This window comes from Kwoniella dejecticola, chromosome 9 (genome assembly GCF_000512565.2).
Source record: "Kwoniella dejecticola CBS 10117 chromosome 9, complete sequence".
In the NCBI taxonomy this organism is placed as follows: Eukaryota; Fungi; Basidiomycota; class Tremellomycetes; order Tremellales; family Cryptococcaceae; genus Kwoniella; species Kwoniella dejecticola.
In genome coordinates, this window is record NC_089309.1 from 560200 (window position 1) to 576895 (window position 16696).

At 48.0% G+C, this 16696-nt stretch overlaps 6 protein-coding genes across 6 annotated transcripts; 3 read left to right on the forward strand and 3 right to left on the reverse strand.

Annotated features, from left to right (window-relative positions):
• Positions 1-472: 472 nt before the first annotated feature.
• I303_107170 (uncharacterized protein) lies at positions 473-2355 on the reverse strand (the record flags this gene model as incomplete). The annotated part of the gene is made up of 7 exons (XM_018409852.2): positions 473-535; positions 618-893; positions 945-976; positions 1058-1491; positions 1568-1735; positions 1808-1901; positions 1974-2355. 7 exons carry the CDS (start codon positions 2353-2355, stop codon positions 473-475), a joined length of 1449 nt encoding a protein of 482 aa, XP_018260855.2.
• Positions 2356-2814: 459 nt separating this feature from the next.
• On the forward strand, positions 2815-3865 carry I303_107171 (uncharacterized protein; the record flags this gene model as incomplete). The annotated part of the gene is made up of 8 exons (XM_018409853.1): positions 2815-2817; positions 2891-2953; positions 3050-3133; positions 3268-3316; positions 3389-3412; positions 3473-3582; positions 3656-3735; positions 3802-3865. 8 exons carry the CDS (start codon positions 2815-2817, stop codon positions 3863-3865), a joined length of 477 nt encoding a protein of 158 aa, XP_018260856.1.
• A 505-nt stretch (positions 3866-4370) lies between these two features.
• On the forward strand, positions 4371-8904 carry I303_107172 (uncharacterized protein; the record flags this gene model as incomplete). The annotated part of the gene is made up of 7 exons (XM_018409854.1): positions 4371-4400; positions 4496-7647; positions 7721-7862; positions 7931-8378; positions 8513-8567; positions 8637-8722; positions 8828-8904. The coding sequence occupies 7 exons, from the start codon at positions 4371-4373 to the stop codon at positions 8902-8904; spliced, it is 3990 nt and encodes a 1329-aa protein (XP_018260857.1).
• Positions 8905-9209: 305 nt separating this feature from the next.
• I303_107173 (uncharacterized protein) lies at positions 9210-10446 on the reverse strand (the record flags this gene model as incomplete). The annotated part of the gene is made up of 4 exons (XM_065969518.1): positions 9210-9302; positions 9388-9726; positions 9880-10362; positions 10420-10446. The coding sequence occupies 4 exons, from the start codon at positions 10444-10446 to the stop codon at positions 9210-9212; spliced, it is 942 nt and encodes a 313-aa protein (XP_065825590.1).
• A 267-nt stretch (positions 10447-10713) lies between these two features.
• I303_107174 (uncharacterized protein) lies at positions 10714-13417 on the forward strand (the record flags this gene model as incomplete). Its single annotated transcript, XM_065969519.1, has 10 exons — positions 10714-11180; positions 11257-12084; positions 12153-12180; positions 12259-12424; positions 12536-12599; positions 12689-12755; positions 12855-12967; positions 13037-13131; positions 13251-13306; positions 13391-13417. 10 exons carry the CDS (start codon positions 10714-10716, stop codon positions 13415-13417), a joined length of 1911 nt encoding a protein of 636 aa, XP_065825591.1.
• Positions 13418-14066: 649 nt separating this feature from the next.
• Positions 14067-16440, reverse strand: I303_107175 (uncharacterized protein; the record flags this gene model as incomplete). Its single annotated transcript, XM_018409857.1, has 4 exons — positions 14067-14914; positions 15020-15290; positions 15456-15621; positions 15782-16440. 4 exons carry the CDS (start codon positions 16438-16440, stop codon positions 14067-14069), a joined length of 1944 nt encoding a protein of 647 aa, XP_018260860.1.
• Between the last annotated feature and the right edge of the window lie 256 nt (positions 16441-16696).

Sequence of the window (16696 nt, forward strand, 5' to 3'; positions counted from 1 at the left end):
AGGTAAGAGTATAGAACGCATCGAAGCCAGGTACCGTTTGATAAGCAGATAGGATCTTCAACTTGAGCAGCCCTTGTCTATAATTCATGGACGGCTCTGCGCTGTGTTGTATTGAATCTTGTATGGCACACGAAAACAAGGTCAATCGAAAAATCAACCTCGTTCTCGAAGCGATCGTGACATCATCTGCTCACCTACAGGCACAAATCTAGGGTAACATTGTGCGGCGGACACATGCTTAAAATAGATTGTTTCGCCTCTCTTGAGAAGGACAACAGTGTCATCCGCGTGCAAGACCGCATTACCATGCTCGAGGATGCGGCAACGCGTTGCGTATACATGCTGAATGAAGATTTACGATGACCGAGATATAGCATATACAAAGTGTCTATAATGAAATGATGCTGGGCTGCATCTCTCGACCAACCCTCGGCGACTGCGATTACTCGGCGTATTTTCGTAGCAAGAGTAATCAGACTAATCCTCCCCAACAGCCCAAGCCAGCAAACACACTGCCCAGAGCCACGATCAGTCCCTACACCAAGTCTCGGATCAGCATTTGTACTTGATTGAAAGATTTGATGTTTATGGCAGCAGACTTGAGAGTTGACACTTACACCCCAAGTCACAGCTCCGATGCCGACCCTACCGACGTTCTTCCAGACCAAGCTTATAGCTATGTGCAGCAAAGCTACAAGAGCCCAAACTTGCCATAACCACTTATGAGGCTTGGTATCAGGTACCATCGTGCCATCTCTTGCCAAAAACATAGAAGGGAAATGTCGGTAGATCGGGGTAGAGTTGAAATAGAACGACGAGAGAAGGAGAGTGAGACCAAGATTGAGTAAAAGCGTATCAAGTCGCCAGAGAAGATGAAGTGGGAATGGAATATTCTGCAATTTGCGGTCAGTGGTAATATTTTAATGAGGATGAATTCTACTCACGGGAAAAGGTAGACCGAGGACTTCTTCTAGATCTAAAAGTCGCCCAAGTCAGATTTAGCCGGTTATATTCGTCGATCACGCGTAGGTTGAGAGACGAGGAATTTCTCACTCGCCTCGTCTAGATCTCATCCTTTCGAGGATCTCAACTTTCCTCTCCAGATCCTCTTCATCCTCCTCCGCCTCGTTATCTTCGCGTTCTTCTTCCAAGGGCTGATCATCGATCGCTTGCGAATCATCTTCATCACTTCGTTCACTGACACTACTCAACAACCCTTCCCGCTTCCCGTTCCGACTCAGCGTAGGAGCGAGCGGTCTTTGAGACTCCAAGTCGGCCGAAGGTAGTTGAGGGGAGGATGAAGGACGCATGACTTCTTTGTACAGTTCTATCTGTTCCCATCCCTGTACGATGCCCCAGGTGACTTCTGCTGAGCCCCACCCCAAGCCGAGATAGTATGATGAGTGGAAGCCTGATATAGGTGAAATGGTAATCAACGTCAATGTGCAGAGTCGTAGAAGCTCGTGAATTGTAGCGTGAAGCGAAGTCGACCTGTTACAGATTCATTTCTGCGTTTCAGCATCCAGAATACTCGCGAAGGGTGAAAAAAGATTAGATGAGAATTTACCAAAAGGTGACTTGCGCTTGGGATAGTCTCAGCCAGGAGACGATCACCCAGATGGGAACTCTGATAGTTTGGACAGTGCAAGAAGCGAATATACCAATGACGAACGGTTTGAAAAGCAGGGGATGGGGATACTGCTGTCCTGCTTCTCTCTCGCGTTTGTTGGGCGGCCTATCTCGCGAGCAGGATGAGTTAGCTTTCCGAGGGAGCTTGATGTGTAGCTTCGCTGAAAGGGTAACATACCATGCAAAGGTCACCAGTAAGATCAAGCTTATCATCCACAGCAGCGTGATTATCGGGACCAGCAAATAGAGTCTCGACATATATCGCCAAGTCACTTTATCGTAATCTTACATTAGCTATGCAGTCCCTTTTTCAGATGGCACATGAAGGAGCTGAAGAGACGTACCAGGTATCTCGGGCTCCATGCCGAAATCCTCTTCCTCTTCTTCTTCACCATCGTCGAAGCTCGAGTCACCATTTGATTGTGTATCTTTACCTTTTTTCTTCCCAGACCCGGTCTTTCGTGTTTCTTCGATAGGCGATTCAGTCAAATCCATTGATCCATAACTTTCAGCTCGAAGTTGATCGATAGTCAGACCATTCCCACTCTTGACTACACTTGCATATGACTGACCATTACCATTCACAGGCTGTTGATGATCTCTAGAAGAGGATGAAGGGATGTGTTGCTCGGAGTAGGGAGAAGGGTCACGTTGACGGTGGGAGGGGTGTTGCTGAGTATAGAGTGAAGATTGGACTGCGGCTGGGATGACGGCGTTTACACCCATTTTGTGATTTTCCTGCGGTGCGATGGTAGGTGCAGAGGTTCGCAACGGCTGTTTAGTCCTATTGAGAAGAAGGGAGAGAGCGGACCATGTGTGAGTGTCCTGACTTTTTGAGTAATTGAATGAGCATGGAATACTGATCCATGTATTCATGAGATGTGACTCTTGGCTGTTTCTTATCTGTGTGTCTGTGTGACGAGATGACCGGAATTCGCAACCGCCGGTATCAATTGATTATAGCATTGTGAACATATGGGGTGTGCATTTAAAGAATGGGTTTATCCAACTTTGTGTTGTTGTTTGGTTTGTCCACCTCAACAGTAACTCACACTCAACTTCTGCCATCTTGGATAATCCCTTTCAAAGTCCACTGACATTTGCGCAACACAAAGAACATCAATCAACTCTTTAAACTCTCACTCGGGCTTACCCTTGACGTACTGCGAAGATTTTGTTGAGACCATGGTAAGCAGTTTAACAACTTGCCTTTTCCCGCTGACGGTCGACTGACTTCCGGCTATATGCTTTACTTTGAAAGTCGAATTTAGCACAAGCTCGATTACACGAGGAACGCAAACAATGGAGGAAAGATCATCCATTCGTGAGTCTTCAGAGGCCATTATGTCGTATACTGAGCTCATCGTGAGAAACTCCGCTGAAATGTTGCATTTTGTCATTAATCTTTCTCTACTCTCAGGGCTTCTTCGCTAAACCGGTCAAAGCGGCTGATGGGACGTTGAATATCATGTTGTGGGAAGTAGGAATCCCGGGGAAGCAAGGGGTGAGTGCGGCTACCACCTTATCATCTGGATGCGGAGAATAAGACCTTCATACGCCCCTTCAAATGATTCTTATCCGAGAAGAGATATTCTTTCAGTGTGTCGGGCATCCCATGAGCTGACGAGATACTCACAGACGATCTGGGATGGCGGTGTATACAAAGTAATGATGACCTTCCCCGACGGTACGCTGTTTTTACCTCTCTGCCCCATCTGTAAAGCTGTATATGCCAAAGCTGACCCTCCTGGATGGGCAGAATTCCCAACGAAACCACCGAAGTGTCAGTCCAGCTTCTGATGCTCATGTGTCAACGAGAATTCTGATCGAGTGATCTTTACAGGCAAATTCGATCCCCCTCTTTTCCATCCTAACGTCTATCCCTCAGGGACTATCTGCCTATCGATCCTGGACGAAGAGAAGAACTGGAAACCGTCGATAACGATTAAACAGGTCAGCTAACCCCGTCACGCCGCTTGGCCTCCGTCTCGCAGATCTACGTAAGCTGACCGAGCGAGATATGTAGATTGTACTAGGTGTGCAAGATCTTCTTGACAACCCTAACATCGGTGATCCTGCGCAAATCGACGCTTATCAGATGTACAAGTAAGTCGCGTGACCTTATATATATACTGGACAGGCTGCAATCCGCTGACTGGACGCTGATCACAGGAATGACAAGCATGGATATGAGCGAAAAGTCAAGCAGCAAGCTGTAGAAAGACGACCAAAATAGCCCGAGACTACGTTTTCATACTCTTTTCTTCGATTGTCTCTTTCCTATTTTGGGTTCCACATTTTCCCCTTCTTACAGCATGATCTCATCCCTGTCGCGTATATGTACATAGAGCAACCTGGTATTAGTCATTGTAGATATCACTCATATCAATCGATGAACATGGTGCGAGCGAAGCAGAGGAAGAGTGGAGGTTGACCCCACCACGCGATGTCCGTGTCTGTGTATGATGGTTATCCCTGAATTAACGGGGCCTGAGCTGTGGGCGGTTGTCGTGATCATCACCAAACGAAATCCACCTATTTCCATTCTCATTTACTCTTTTCTCTCCAGCTAGCTCAGTCTCTCCACCTCTGCTGGCTTCTACAACCTCTTCTCACAATTGCAACGCTGTCTTGATATCAACCCATCGCTTGTCAAGGTCTCTTGTTCTCTCGGTCAAAAGGTTAACGGCTACAACGCGCTACTTGATTAGTAAATAAGAAAGGACAATTCACCGGTCAAGATGGCTTTCTCTGCTGCTGAGCTCCAGAAAGTGAGTGCTCGGTATCCTTGCCTGGTCGAGCTTCTCATCCTCGGTGTAGCCCAAATGTTACACGGGACTGGCATGCTGACGACCTGTTGCGCTAGCGACACGGTCTTGAGGGTGCTCCTGACCCTTTCCCCACCCTTGGTGATAACCCCGCCCCTGCCCCTTCTACCACTGCTCAAAGGCTCAATAGCAACAACGGCCCCTCTGGCTCATCCGTCGACACGTCGTCTGAAGATGCTTTCCCTTCTCTCGGTGCATCCGCTGCTCCCGCTACCAACATTACCAAGCCAGCTATCTCCGCTTGGGCCTCGAAGCCCACCGCGGTCAAAGCTACAGGTGGAAAAGCTAAAGGCGCAGCTGCTTCTTCCGGTGGTCTAGGCAGAATTGGAACTCCCACTGCTACTTCTCATCCTTTCAGCGACACATTCTCGATCCCAGCTGCTGATTTAGTCCAAGGTAAAACTGCGCAAGAAACCATCTCGAAGGTACGAGAGCAAACTGGAGTCATTGTCGAATCGTCTACTCAGATGAGAACTGGCTTGAAGACTTTCTTGCTTCGAGGTGCGGATCAAAAGAAACTTGTTGTCGCCCGAAGATTGATCGAACGAGGACTGAGTAAGCCTGTCACCATCGAAGTTGCTGTCCCCATCACTACTTTGGGTACCATCATCGGTCCCAAAGGTTCTACTTTGAAAGGTATCACGGATTCTACTCAAGTCAAAATCGATATTCCCCGAAGAGACACCTTACCAGCATATGATCCCAAAGATGCGAAATCAGACGCTGGCTCAGATGAATCTGATAACGAGGACGACGAACCGCAAGTACCCATCTCGATCACTGGTCCTTCTGCCGCTTGCAACGACGCCAAAAACAAGATTTTAGCTTTAATCTCTCACAAAACGTCTCAAACTTCCACTTCGATCAAGACTATTCCTTCCTCTTACTACCCATTCATCTCTGGACCTAAGGGTGTCAAAGTGAAACAACTTGAAGAGGAAATCGGTCAAGGCGAGATCAAGATTCATGTACCCCCTCCTGCAGTTTGGAAAGCTCTGGAGAAACAATCTCAGGGCGATTTAGACGAGAATGAAGCTATACCGAAGGACAGGGATCTCTCCATCAAGGTAAAGGGTGAGAAGGAAAAGGTCAAATTGGCCGTACAGGAGATTCTCAAGCAATATGAGATCCTCAACGATTCGCTCAGGGAATTGAAGATTTCCATCCCGAAAAGACAACATCGATTCCTTGTCGGTTCTTCCGCGGATGACATTCTCGATCAGACCGGTTGTATCGTCGAATTGCCCCCGGTTGACGACCCATCTGACCAATGTGTGATCAAGGGTCCTCAACCATCCCTCATCCCTGCTCTTACCCTTGTAATGGACAAGGCCAACGCTATCGCAGTGGAAATGGTTGATATAGTCACATTGCACCGACCAAATACCTCTGACCCCTTGGCGCACGCGAAGAAGGTCCTCCGATACTTGCTCAGAACTTCCAAGCTTCGATCGATTGCGGATTCGCACTCTGGAGTCAAGATCTTCCCACCATTTGCCTCTGCAGTAGCCAATACCGGATCAGTGGTTATCGAGATCGTAGGCGAGAACAAAGGCGAAGTCACCAAGGCTAAAGACGAGGTCGCTCAAATCGTCAAGTCTGTGCTCCCAGCCGGAACAACTTCCGTCGAAGTAGACCACTTGATCCACTCCCTCTTGATCGGTAAGAAGGGTAGCAAGATCGCTCAATTTGAACAAGCCCACAACGTGACCACCGTGTTCCCTCCAGCTCAAGAGGAATCTTCAGACGTCACCCTCATTTACACTGAGCCATTAGATTCTTTGCCAACTGAGAAGAAAGCCAGAGATGCGAAGCTCAAGGAAATTTTGGCCGGCGCTTCCAAGGCGATTGCGGAATTAGCTAAAGATGCGGCGGACATCAAGACCGAAACCCTAGACATCGAGAAGAAATGGCACAGATACATCATCGGTACGGGCGGTACTGTGCTCAACGCTTTGATAGGTGAAGACCAGCTCGTCAACGTCAAGGTCGGGTCGAACTCCAGCTCTAAATCAGCTTCTGCGTCAAAGGAGAAAGAGAGTGAAGATGTTGTGGTTGTCAGAGGACCTTCTGGCGAAGTTGATCGGGTCGTCAAGCAGATTCAACAGATCGTCGAGGATGCGAAGAATGACGACATCATCAATGGCCACACCGTCGAATTCAACGTTCTCAAGCAATACGTGCCTCATCTCGTCGGTACTTCCGGTGCTACCATCAACAAGTTGAGGGAGACTTTGGGAGTCAAAGTGAACTTCGATGATGACGAGAATGCTGCCAAGAAGGTTAGTAAGAAGCCCGTTGTACACTGCAAGATCGTTGGGCGGAAAGAAGCTGTCGAAGAAGCCAAAAAGCGATTGGACGCTCAGATTGAGAAACTCGAAGATGAGACTACCGAGATTGTGCATATCAAGCGAGCAATCCAACCTGCTCTTATTGGTTCCGGAGGTAAATACGCCATACGATTAGAAGAGAAATATGGTGTCAAGCTTTCTTTCCCTCGTGACAACAAGGAAGGCCAGAAGCCCGATGAAGTCGTGATTAGAGGAGGCAAGAAGGGAGTTGCTCAAGCCAAAGCTGAGCTTCTCGAAGCTGCTGAGTATGAGAACGAATCTCGACAATCTATCTCGTTCACAATCCCCACAAAATCCATCTCTCAAATCGTCGGTAAAGCCGGTGCGACGATCAACAAAATCAAGGATGATACCAACACTCAAATCGATATCGAGAAGACCCCGTCCGAGAGCGATAAGACCAAGACTGAAGTTACGGTCAGAGGAGATAAAGCAAGTATCGCTTCTGCCAAGAAAGCTATACTTGAGATCGTCGAGGAGATCGGGGATGAGATTGAAGATTCGCTTGAAATCGATCAGAAATACCACAGAACCTTGATTGGACAAGGGGGAAACAAACTTCGAGAAACGATCAGTAATGCCACTGGAGGCAGTTTGGAGGGGTACAAGCAAGCAGGCTTAGTGACTTTCCCTAAATCTGGAGATTCCGATTTGAACACTGTCAAATTCAGAGGAGATAGTAAGATCGTCAAGAAGATCAAGGCCGAGTTAGAGAAACAGGTAGCTACCCTGAAAGAGACGGTGGTGATTGGTGTGGTAGTGCCGCAAAGTCAACATGCTAGTAAGATTGGAAGAGGTGGTTCGGCTTTGCAAGATCTACAACGACGTACTGGAGCTGTGTGAGTGCTCTTGTTGCCTTGGGACTCGTTCAGATGAGGCTTGAGCTGATGCCTGTCCCGTCCCTCCGAATAGCGTCCACTTCCCTGGCTCGAGACAATACTCAAGTGTCGGTGAGATTGAGAATGCTTCGGAACTTGGTGATGCCCCTGAGGGAGATATTGTCAAGGTCATCGGAACCAAAGAAGTGGCCGCCAAAGCAGCCGAGCAACTCCAGGTAAGCTGGCGCCACTGAGCATCTGATTTCGGGCCCTGCTGAGCTGATGATGCGTTGGCTGGATACAGATTGTCAATGAAAGACCTGCCAGAACCGATTCAAGACAAGGTCGATCTACTCCTGGAAACGACTACCCTTCGAAATCAATCTCAATCCCTACCAAATATTATCATGCCATTGCGGACCAACAGAACCTGATCCGACAAATAAGGGGTGTCGGAGCATTCATCACTATCCCCACCGCTCCTCCTAAACCCGCCTCGGCTAAGCCTTCTGCCACTTCCGCCACCAACGGCAACGGCAACGGCCTAGCAGCTAAGACTGCGCGAATTGACCTTGGTGCAGAAGATGATATTGCCGATGATGTAGAGGGTGATTTCGAGTTGGTGGAGAATTATCAAAATGCCCCCGAGGGCGAACAGGAGTGGTCTGTCCGAGCTAAAGAAGAGGCGGACTTGGAGAAAGCTGTGAAAGTCTTGGAAGAGGCTGTGGAAAGAGCTAAAGCTGCTACGCATGGTATGTTCCTCTTTGTTGCATCTCACCTTGTCTCCCTTCGTCTCGTCCTAGACTGAGTCCCACGGATACATGCGGTCGCAATGATGTGTCGATGAAGGGAAAATAGCTGATCATTGTATGTTATGACGGCACAGTCGGCCTCTTGACTGGTTTACCTCGATCTGCTTTCCCTCGAATCATCGGATCCAAGTGAGTCGAGCTCGTCATCACCTATGGAATGCAGGACATTGGGGTTGGAGCTGATGATGCCTAAACTAGGGGATCTACGATTTCCAGGATTAGAGCTGAGACAGGGGCCGATGTGCAGGTCTCGAAGGATGATGATTTGATTACTATCACCGGAGGTGAGTGACGTTGAACCTCCTGGCTTATGAGTCCACTTGACGACAAATCCAGAAATGAAGTGTAAGAGGGAAAGAGCGCTAATGTAACGTTTTGACGATTTCTAGACGAGACCTCAGTACTCCAAGCTAAGGATAGTATCTTGTCGATTGTCTCTAGACCCCAGAGAGGTGATCGATATTAGATAGACGGATCGGACAATGTATGTCTCTACGAGATGGAACAGGTAAAGGAGTCTCTGAACTCGGTGAAAATGCTGATCGAACGGACTCAAGAATAAGGATAATCTCAGGGGGGATGGAAGGATGGATGAGTGAATGGTTGTTGAAAATACATGTTATGCATGTGCTCATGTCCTGCTGTGCGCTCATGATTATGTGCAATCACCTGATGGGGGTTCTATGTGAATTTCGATTTAGTTGTCTAAGTTCGAGTCAAGACGAGAGAAGCTTCAATTAGGTGTTTGAGGGATGTCGATCGTTCACACGTTCACACGACTTGGCCCGCCGCTGCCGCATATAGTTCCCATTCATCTTGTACGTTCTTACCCATCGAACGAATCGTCTTTTCCCCTTCTGCGGACTGGTCATACGATGCACCAGACTCCAGTCAGCTTGTTCGATCTATGCAAACCGGAGTGTGAATGGGTGTGACACTTATCACTTACAAACCAGATCCTCCTTATTCTGCAATTCGCATACACCCTAATATAACTCACACTTGCGAAATTACCTCCAGGTAATTCGGACACTTTACTTGTTGTTGATATTCTCCTGCGTTTTCGATTTGATATCACTCCATCTGCATCGCCATTTCCATTTTCGTGGTTGTCATCATCATGCGGATCTGCTTGGGGTCTAGGGAGCTTGCTGAACAATGGAAGAAGGGAAGATAGGTTGATAGGTATATGTAACCACGATGTGAGTGTAGATTGGGTGATTGAGGGAAGTTGGAGTGGGAGGTGGATCAATGGTGGATTGTGATAAGGATGAGCAGTTGGATTATGCTAGCAACATTGTGAGAACACGATCAGTATTGGGCCCGGTGTTGCGGGATTATTGACGGTGAGGAATGAGCTTATGCGAGGAACGATAATGGCATGGCATGGTATGACTTGTGACTTGACTTGACATGATTTGACTTCAGTGACTGGACGCACCTTAAAACTTGAGAAGCGTACCACACCCTCTCTCCCTTTCTGATCCACTATACCCACTTCGAAGCTGATTTCCCGCCGACCAAGACGTTTGAGCTGTAAACTGAGCCAAGGTAGTTCTATACCCAGTGGCAGCGAGACCGACATTGAAGCTTCTTCATCAAGAGCTCTGCCTTTTCCTTTCGCTTTCTCGATATTCCTGAGATATTCACTGCGTGATCGTCCAGCTTGGATGTAGGTCTTTCTGAGTTTCGGAGACTGGATATGAATCACATTATGAGAAATACACCCCTTGCTTTCCGATTTCACCTGTGTATGAGGTGTACTACGGGAGGGTGCAGAGCTTGAGCTCCCTGCGGAGAGGAGAGATGAGGTGGTGTCTTCTACGAAGGTGATTGAAGAGTCGGCTGATTGGTCGGTGTGTTGCCTAAACAGAGGGGAAAGAGGGGGTTCGGAAGTGGAGGACAGTAGGGATAAGAGCGGAGGCTGAACAACGGGTTAGCTGCTGGAGTCGATTCCGATGCTCCGATATCCCCAGCTCACTTGGATTGTTCCGGAAAGCAGAGACATGCTGTCTTTGTGTACACAGATATGTAGCGTAGAGGAAAGCAAGCAGAAGGAGATGATGCGAAGAAGCCTCAATGTGATTTACTCGTAAACAACCTCCACTCGCACGGTCCACCCAAAATAAAGACACTGAGACAACTTTCACAACATATCCTTCTTCTTCTTCCTCTTCCTTCTTGTGCTCTCTTCCTTTCTATTTGGCCATCGGCATTCATCTTGTGATCGTGTATCCTTTGTGTTCTACCACACAAATGTTGTCAATCTCATACAATGTCAATCTCGAACCCATCTCATCTGTTGATTTCACGGAATTCACCTAGATCACCGGCCCATCCTCAACTAGCTCACGCTTCAACCTCTCGTCATGCGCATGCTACTTCTTCCGGTCTGCCTCACCCTCAACCTCGACCAAACATACTAGGCCGATGGGGCTCATATTCTGCGGACGAGATCTCTGCACCATTCAATGCCAATATGGACTATCAAGCCCGCAACGAATCAGGGGTAGATACGTTCCAACGTGCCAACGAGGATCTACCGAACTTTCATCGCGGTCAACCAAGTCATACCGAGCATGATGGGGAAGAGGAGACGACGATCGATGTACATCCAACTTTCTTGCCTGATAGCGCTATGCCGGGAAAAGTCAAGGTGATAGTGGGCAGAAACGAGTTTTGGTGTCATAAAGAAGTACTTTGGTTCGCTAGTCCGTTCTTTCAAGGTTTATTACAGGGAAAGTGCGTCAGCTTCGGACTCCCTGTGCATGTTTCACAATGACAAGTATGCTAAGCTGATCTCATAGTACTGTATCAGCTGGGCAGAGACGACCCATACATTCGCCATTGACATCTCACCGACATCGTCTATCGAATGCCCATCATCGCCTCCCACAGATACAGATCCGCCAAGTCCTCATCCTACTGCGACGGCGGCTGCAACCCAATCTGCTCCGTCTCTGCCGCTCCCAGGTCTTCCTGGCTCAGAAGACGAACCAACTCTCCATTTAGAATTCAGCGCCGAAGACCGTCGCAGTCAACCTGACGATGCCCACCGCGAAATCCAGCCCCAGCATCTACGTCCTTTGAGTAAGCCGGAGCTGAATCTGGATAGGTCGAGCGATCCGAGCGTGGCTGAGATACTCAGAGAACTGAGGGAACTACCTGAAACTCCGGATGGCGTCACAAGAGCGATATCAGACGTCTTAGAAGAATCAAATACGGCAAACTCTTCTACCATTACAACCTTGCCGGAAGACATCACTGGACCTCTACCATCCGCATCCAACGTATCCACTTTGACTGAGTCGTGCTCGAACCTACATCCTACCGCCATCGAGACCGGCATTATCTCGGAAGAGGAACAGCAGCAAATACCGATATCTCCCTCTGCAAGCATACACGGCGTTCAAACCGGAACACCTACTGCTGTCGAAGATGCCCACCTAGACCGCTCTCCTCGCGTATCTCGACCAAGGCATTCAGTGGGCAGCGGAAGTAGATCTACTATCCGACATTCATTCTCTTCTGGTATGGCTATGAACCATCCTGCGCAAAGAGGGGCACACGCTCTCGAAGCTGTGGTGGAATTGCATGAGGAGAGCCCAGCAGCGTTTCATGATTTTTTGTTTTGGGCTTATCCGCAGTAAGTACGCTTTTCTTCAGGGCAATCAACGCCGCTTGGTCAATTTCCAGTACTGAGGAGGTTTATAGTCTCGAGTGTAAAGCGACGTGGACCAATGTAGAGAATATAGGTCGGCTCGCCGGGTCCCAACTCTCTACCTAATTTATCGCTGACATTCATGAATAATGTTAACAGCGCCTCGCGCTATCTCTCAAGCTCATCGTTCCCGCTCTCCAGAAGCTCTGCGAGCATTTTCTGATGACCCATGCGTCGGGCCGACCAGTCATGGCGCTCTCCTTGGCGGAGGAACACTGCATCCCGGAGCTGTACAGAGAAGCCAGTCGATTCGTTCTGGATCAACGTGAGTGTCGTTCACTGCAGCATCTTTCATCATTACAGGAATTCCTCCTCATTACCTCTCTTCATGAGGTAATCACACGGAATGCCAAGTGCTGATTATGTCGTGCGTTAGCAACGTGGGATCAAGAGGAAATGCAATGTCTGAGCGCTCAAACGCAGCTCAAGCTATCAAGCAGGTATGCCCTGCCGACCCTCTACCAGCTCCACCTATCCTACGATCTGTCAGGTGAATGGCCTGAGACTGATCTGCTTGATGAATGAACAGGCGGAATTGGTTCCTTGAGAGATTACTGAAACTAGGCAGTATAGACGTCAAGAAGGAGTATATTTGTGTAAGTGAGAATCAATCTTAGCTGAAGCTTCACATTCAATAGAAAGACTTCCTTGTTGACGGGTGTTCCTTTTATGGCCATCAATTTGCTCGTTCGCAGCGAGCAGATTGTCCTGATCCGATCCGATGTCAAACACAGCTCGACGAAAAATGGAGACAAGCTTATTCAGCTGTATGCCGATATGGTCCACCTCAACCTTCAGTCGCATTCAGGTAAATCCCGATATTCCTCGTGTCAAGTGAGACAGATAAACCGTTGAAGTTGAAGTAAGGCTCTGCTAGGTGTTTGAGACAACTCGAAACGCTGCCTACAAATCCAAGTTTGGTCATGTCCCATCCGCTATGCCAGAGTGCAGCTAAAACGTGGGTGATGAGTCGTAAGTCGAGGTTGTGTCCATGAATAATCTTAAAGTCGCAGAGACCATCTTCTTGTAGCTTCATGTGTCCTATAGCGAGGAGCTTCGGTTGACGCTTGACTCGATACGACTTGGTACAGTATTCGACAGGATGTTCCAGCCAAAGCTGGTCTACTCCAACCCAGGGACCGAAAAGGTGCGTGATACAGATTCAAATGACCGCGGCTGGGTCTGCGCACTTGAATCCAAGCTTACCTGTCACACGTACACGTTCTCGCAGTACTGGTTGTGGATAACCATGAGTTGACGAAATTCGGTTGCTTTCTCTTTCTCTTGAATGATCTTCTCTTCCGATCCTTGTCAGTTCCAGCAAGCGGGTGGTCACATTGCATATCGCTGTCAATGTCTTTGTCGTTGTCAAACATAAACATTTTGGGCATGTCGTTCGTACTGTGTACTGTGCAGATTCATGTACTCTACAGTACTGTACACTTGTTGACAAAATGCAAAATGATTACTCCACGGTGACAAGATCAGGATCAGACGTCTGTCGTCTCCGCTGTTTGATCTGATTGGGCAGAGCATCGAATGCAAGAGTAAGAGTACATGATCGATCGATCGATCGATCGATCGATCGAGTGCTCTATATCTGTTTCGCTTGCGGCATTTCGCGGAATAATACACGTATGATAGTACGATAGTGATACTGGAGTACAGCACGATGCATGCGGCATCGAATCTGAGTGACAAGTCAACTTTTTCAGATGGAAATTACATTACACAAATACAGATACAAATACAAATAGAAATACAAAATCAGATGAGCGAAAAGCGAAATACAAAGTGTAAATTGTAAGTTGTAAGATGTATAATGTATAATGTAAAACCTAGATACAACGAATGAAGACGATTGACTTATCGCTTGTCATGGCGAATACTGCTCGTACTCGTTGCCGTTAAATCTCTACGCCATTCGAGTCTCGCGAAGTGATCGAGCCGTAGTTCTTATTTGACTTCGACCTGGTCGACAGATTGGTGTTATGCCTCTTCATCGATTTCGGCCTCTGAGCATGACTGTTCGCATTCGCGTTCGAGCTTGATCTCGATCGGGTCCTAGTCGGATTATAAGTGACCGTGTGGATCTGTCCCGAGGGGTCATATACCGTATATTGATTTTCCCATGATGGTCTTCTTTCATCCATCACCGAGGGAGGAGCAGGCGCAGGCATAGGAGAAACAATCCCACTTCCACTTCCACTTCCACTTCCACTTGCGCTCTGTGACGGTGTAGGTTCGTGCCCGATCGAACCTTGTTGAGCGTCTAATAACCTTTCTTCTAATTCCCCAAACCTCCCGTCTTCCCCATCTTCTTCCACATAACCCTCGTATCCCTCGTATCCCTCTTCATCATCGTATTCATCTTCATCCTCATCGTGGATGATCTCTAATTGTCTACCTTTAGCTTTGATCAATTTATTACCCATTCCATCTCCTTTACTAGGCAAAGAAAGCACAACACCACTATCAATCGCATGATACCTTCTCCCCTGAGTCCCGTTGATCGGGGGGACATCGATATCCCTTTCGTCCCTGTTCGACTCCGTGAATACTTCTTCTGCTTCGCCGAGATCGCCCAGGTCTTTCTTGAATACGCGCTTGAGGCCTACGGGGATCAAGACGGCCACGACGACAGCCAGGAGACCGAGGATGTTTCGGAGTGAGAGGATATGGAAATCTGCAGCGGAGGTCATTGAGTCCAACGAGGAGCCGATGGTCACGTGGATGACCGAGACTGGAGCGATACCTATTTCATCGATGTCAGTCACCATAACCTCGGATGAGTGGATGAGTGCAAGGGTGGATGTAGGTAGGACCGCCATCGAAGTCATCGAAGCCAACGTTAACTCACCGATGAAACAACTGGACCAGAACATGAACATGCCAATACCCAAATGAGGAGCGACGAAATTGGCGACCCAATGCGGAGGGAACGGGGCTATTCGAAGGACTAGCAAGAAAGCGAAGACGCTATCCCACGTCACTTTCTTGCCCTTCTTGGGATCGCCCATTATTTTGATTCGCCAGGTTTCGACTCGGGCGCGATAGAATGGCATAGTAAGTAAGGGCGGTGCGAGTAGCGAGGAGAGGGTGTAGCACAATAATGAGCCGAATGCGTCGCACTGAATATGAAATCATTGTCGTCAGCTCGATCGGGTCCAGTAGACGCAAGTAAGATCAGGTCGATGAGCTTGAGGTTTGGGTCAAGAGTTTTGAGAACGATCGGAGTAGAAGATTACGGGGTTGCACGAAAAGAGAGGGAGAGGGGAAACGAGGCGCATACTCACCAAACAACTGAGAATAAGCCCGTATACCATCCCGTAAGCTGCCCCAAACAGGATCGAGATATACATCGACCCAGGCAAAGTAAACGTTTGGACAAAGAGGTATGTGACTACCGCACAAGCTAATATCCTGAACGGATAACGTGTCTTGTACTTCTGGAAAAGCGTACTGAATAATATTAAATCAGAAAACAGGGGAAAATCAACAGATCAGCTCTCATAGTTCATCAGTCTTGGTAGGTGATTTGATTTGAACGATGGAATGATGGATTGATCGTCAGACTGATAGTTGGGAGGTGACTATTTTTCCATTCGAGGACTCAACTCACTTTAACGCTTGTAGATCTGCAAAACTCCTAGGAAGCTTAACTACGCCTTTATCCTCTTCGTCCAACTTGGGCATCCCGAAGTAAAACGTACAAACCACTACTACCGTGAAGATCGTGAAGAGTATCGAGAACTTCACGGCGGTGACGAAGTAAGGGCCTTTGTACCATTTCTTCTTTGCTTTTCCACTTATCAAACCTGTATTTTCATCCGCCCCTGCCTCATCTGCATCACCTGCATCACCTGCTCTATTTGTGTTGAATTGAGAACGATCTTCTCCATTGGAATTGATGTTGAGATTGAGATTGTCAATGGAGGACGGCGGAAGATCGCCTTCCTCAGCTAGGGAAGATGAGTTGCTATTTGTCCTACTTAATGGTAATGAGGACGGTCCTGATGCTGAGCCTGAGCCTGAGCCAGATCCCGAGCTTGAAGCTAGACCAAAGGATGTAGACTTCATATGGCTAGGTAAAGATGAAGCGACTTGATCTTGTTCGTTGGCTATTTCCGAGTCGGACGGTTCGTGGAATGTAATGATGGTTGAGGACTTCTTGTTGATGAATGGTGGTTTGGGGTATGCTGAGGCTGAGGACGACGGTGACGGTGACGAGGTGAGAGGGAGGATGGGCGATGTGTATGAGGGTGGTCCGGGAGGCGTCATTGTGTGTGTCACAGTGTATAGTGTAGTGTATGGTGCGATGCTGTGTTTTATGCGAGGTTGTATGTGAGTGAATGTGGACAGAGATTTATGATACAGGAAGTCCTTAGAAGAGAAGAGAGCGAACGAATGATCTAAGACACGCTGGATCAAGGCTGGCTTGGCTTGAAAGGATGTTATGTTCTTGCTGTATTCCCGTATGTTATTGCTGTATCCCTATACCAGTCCACTTCTGCGTCTACTCTTCTACTGTGATACC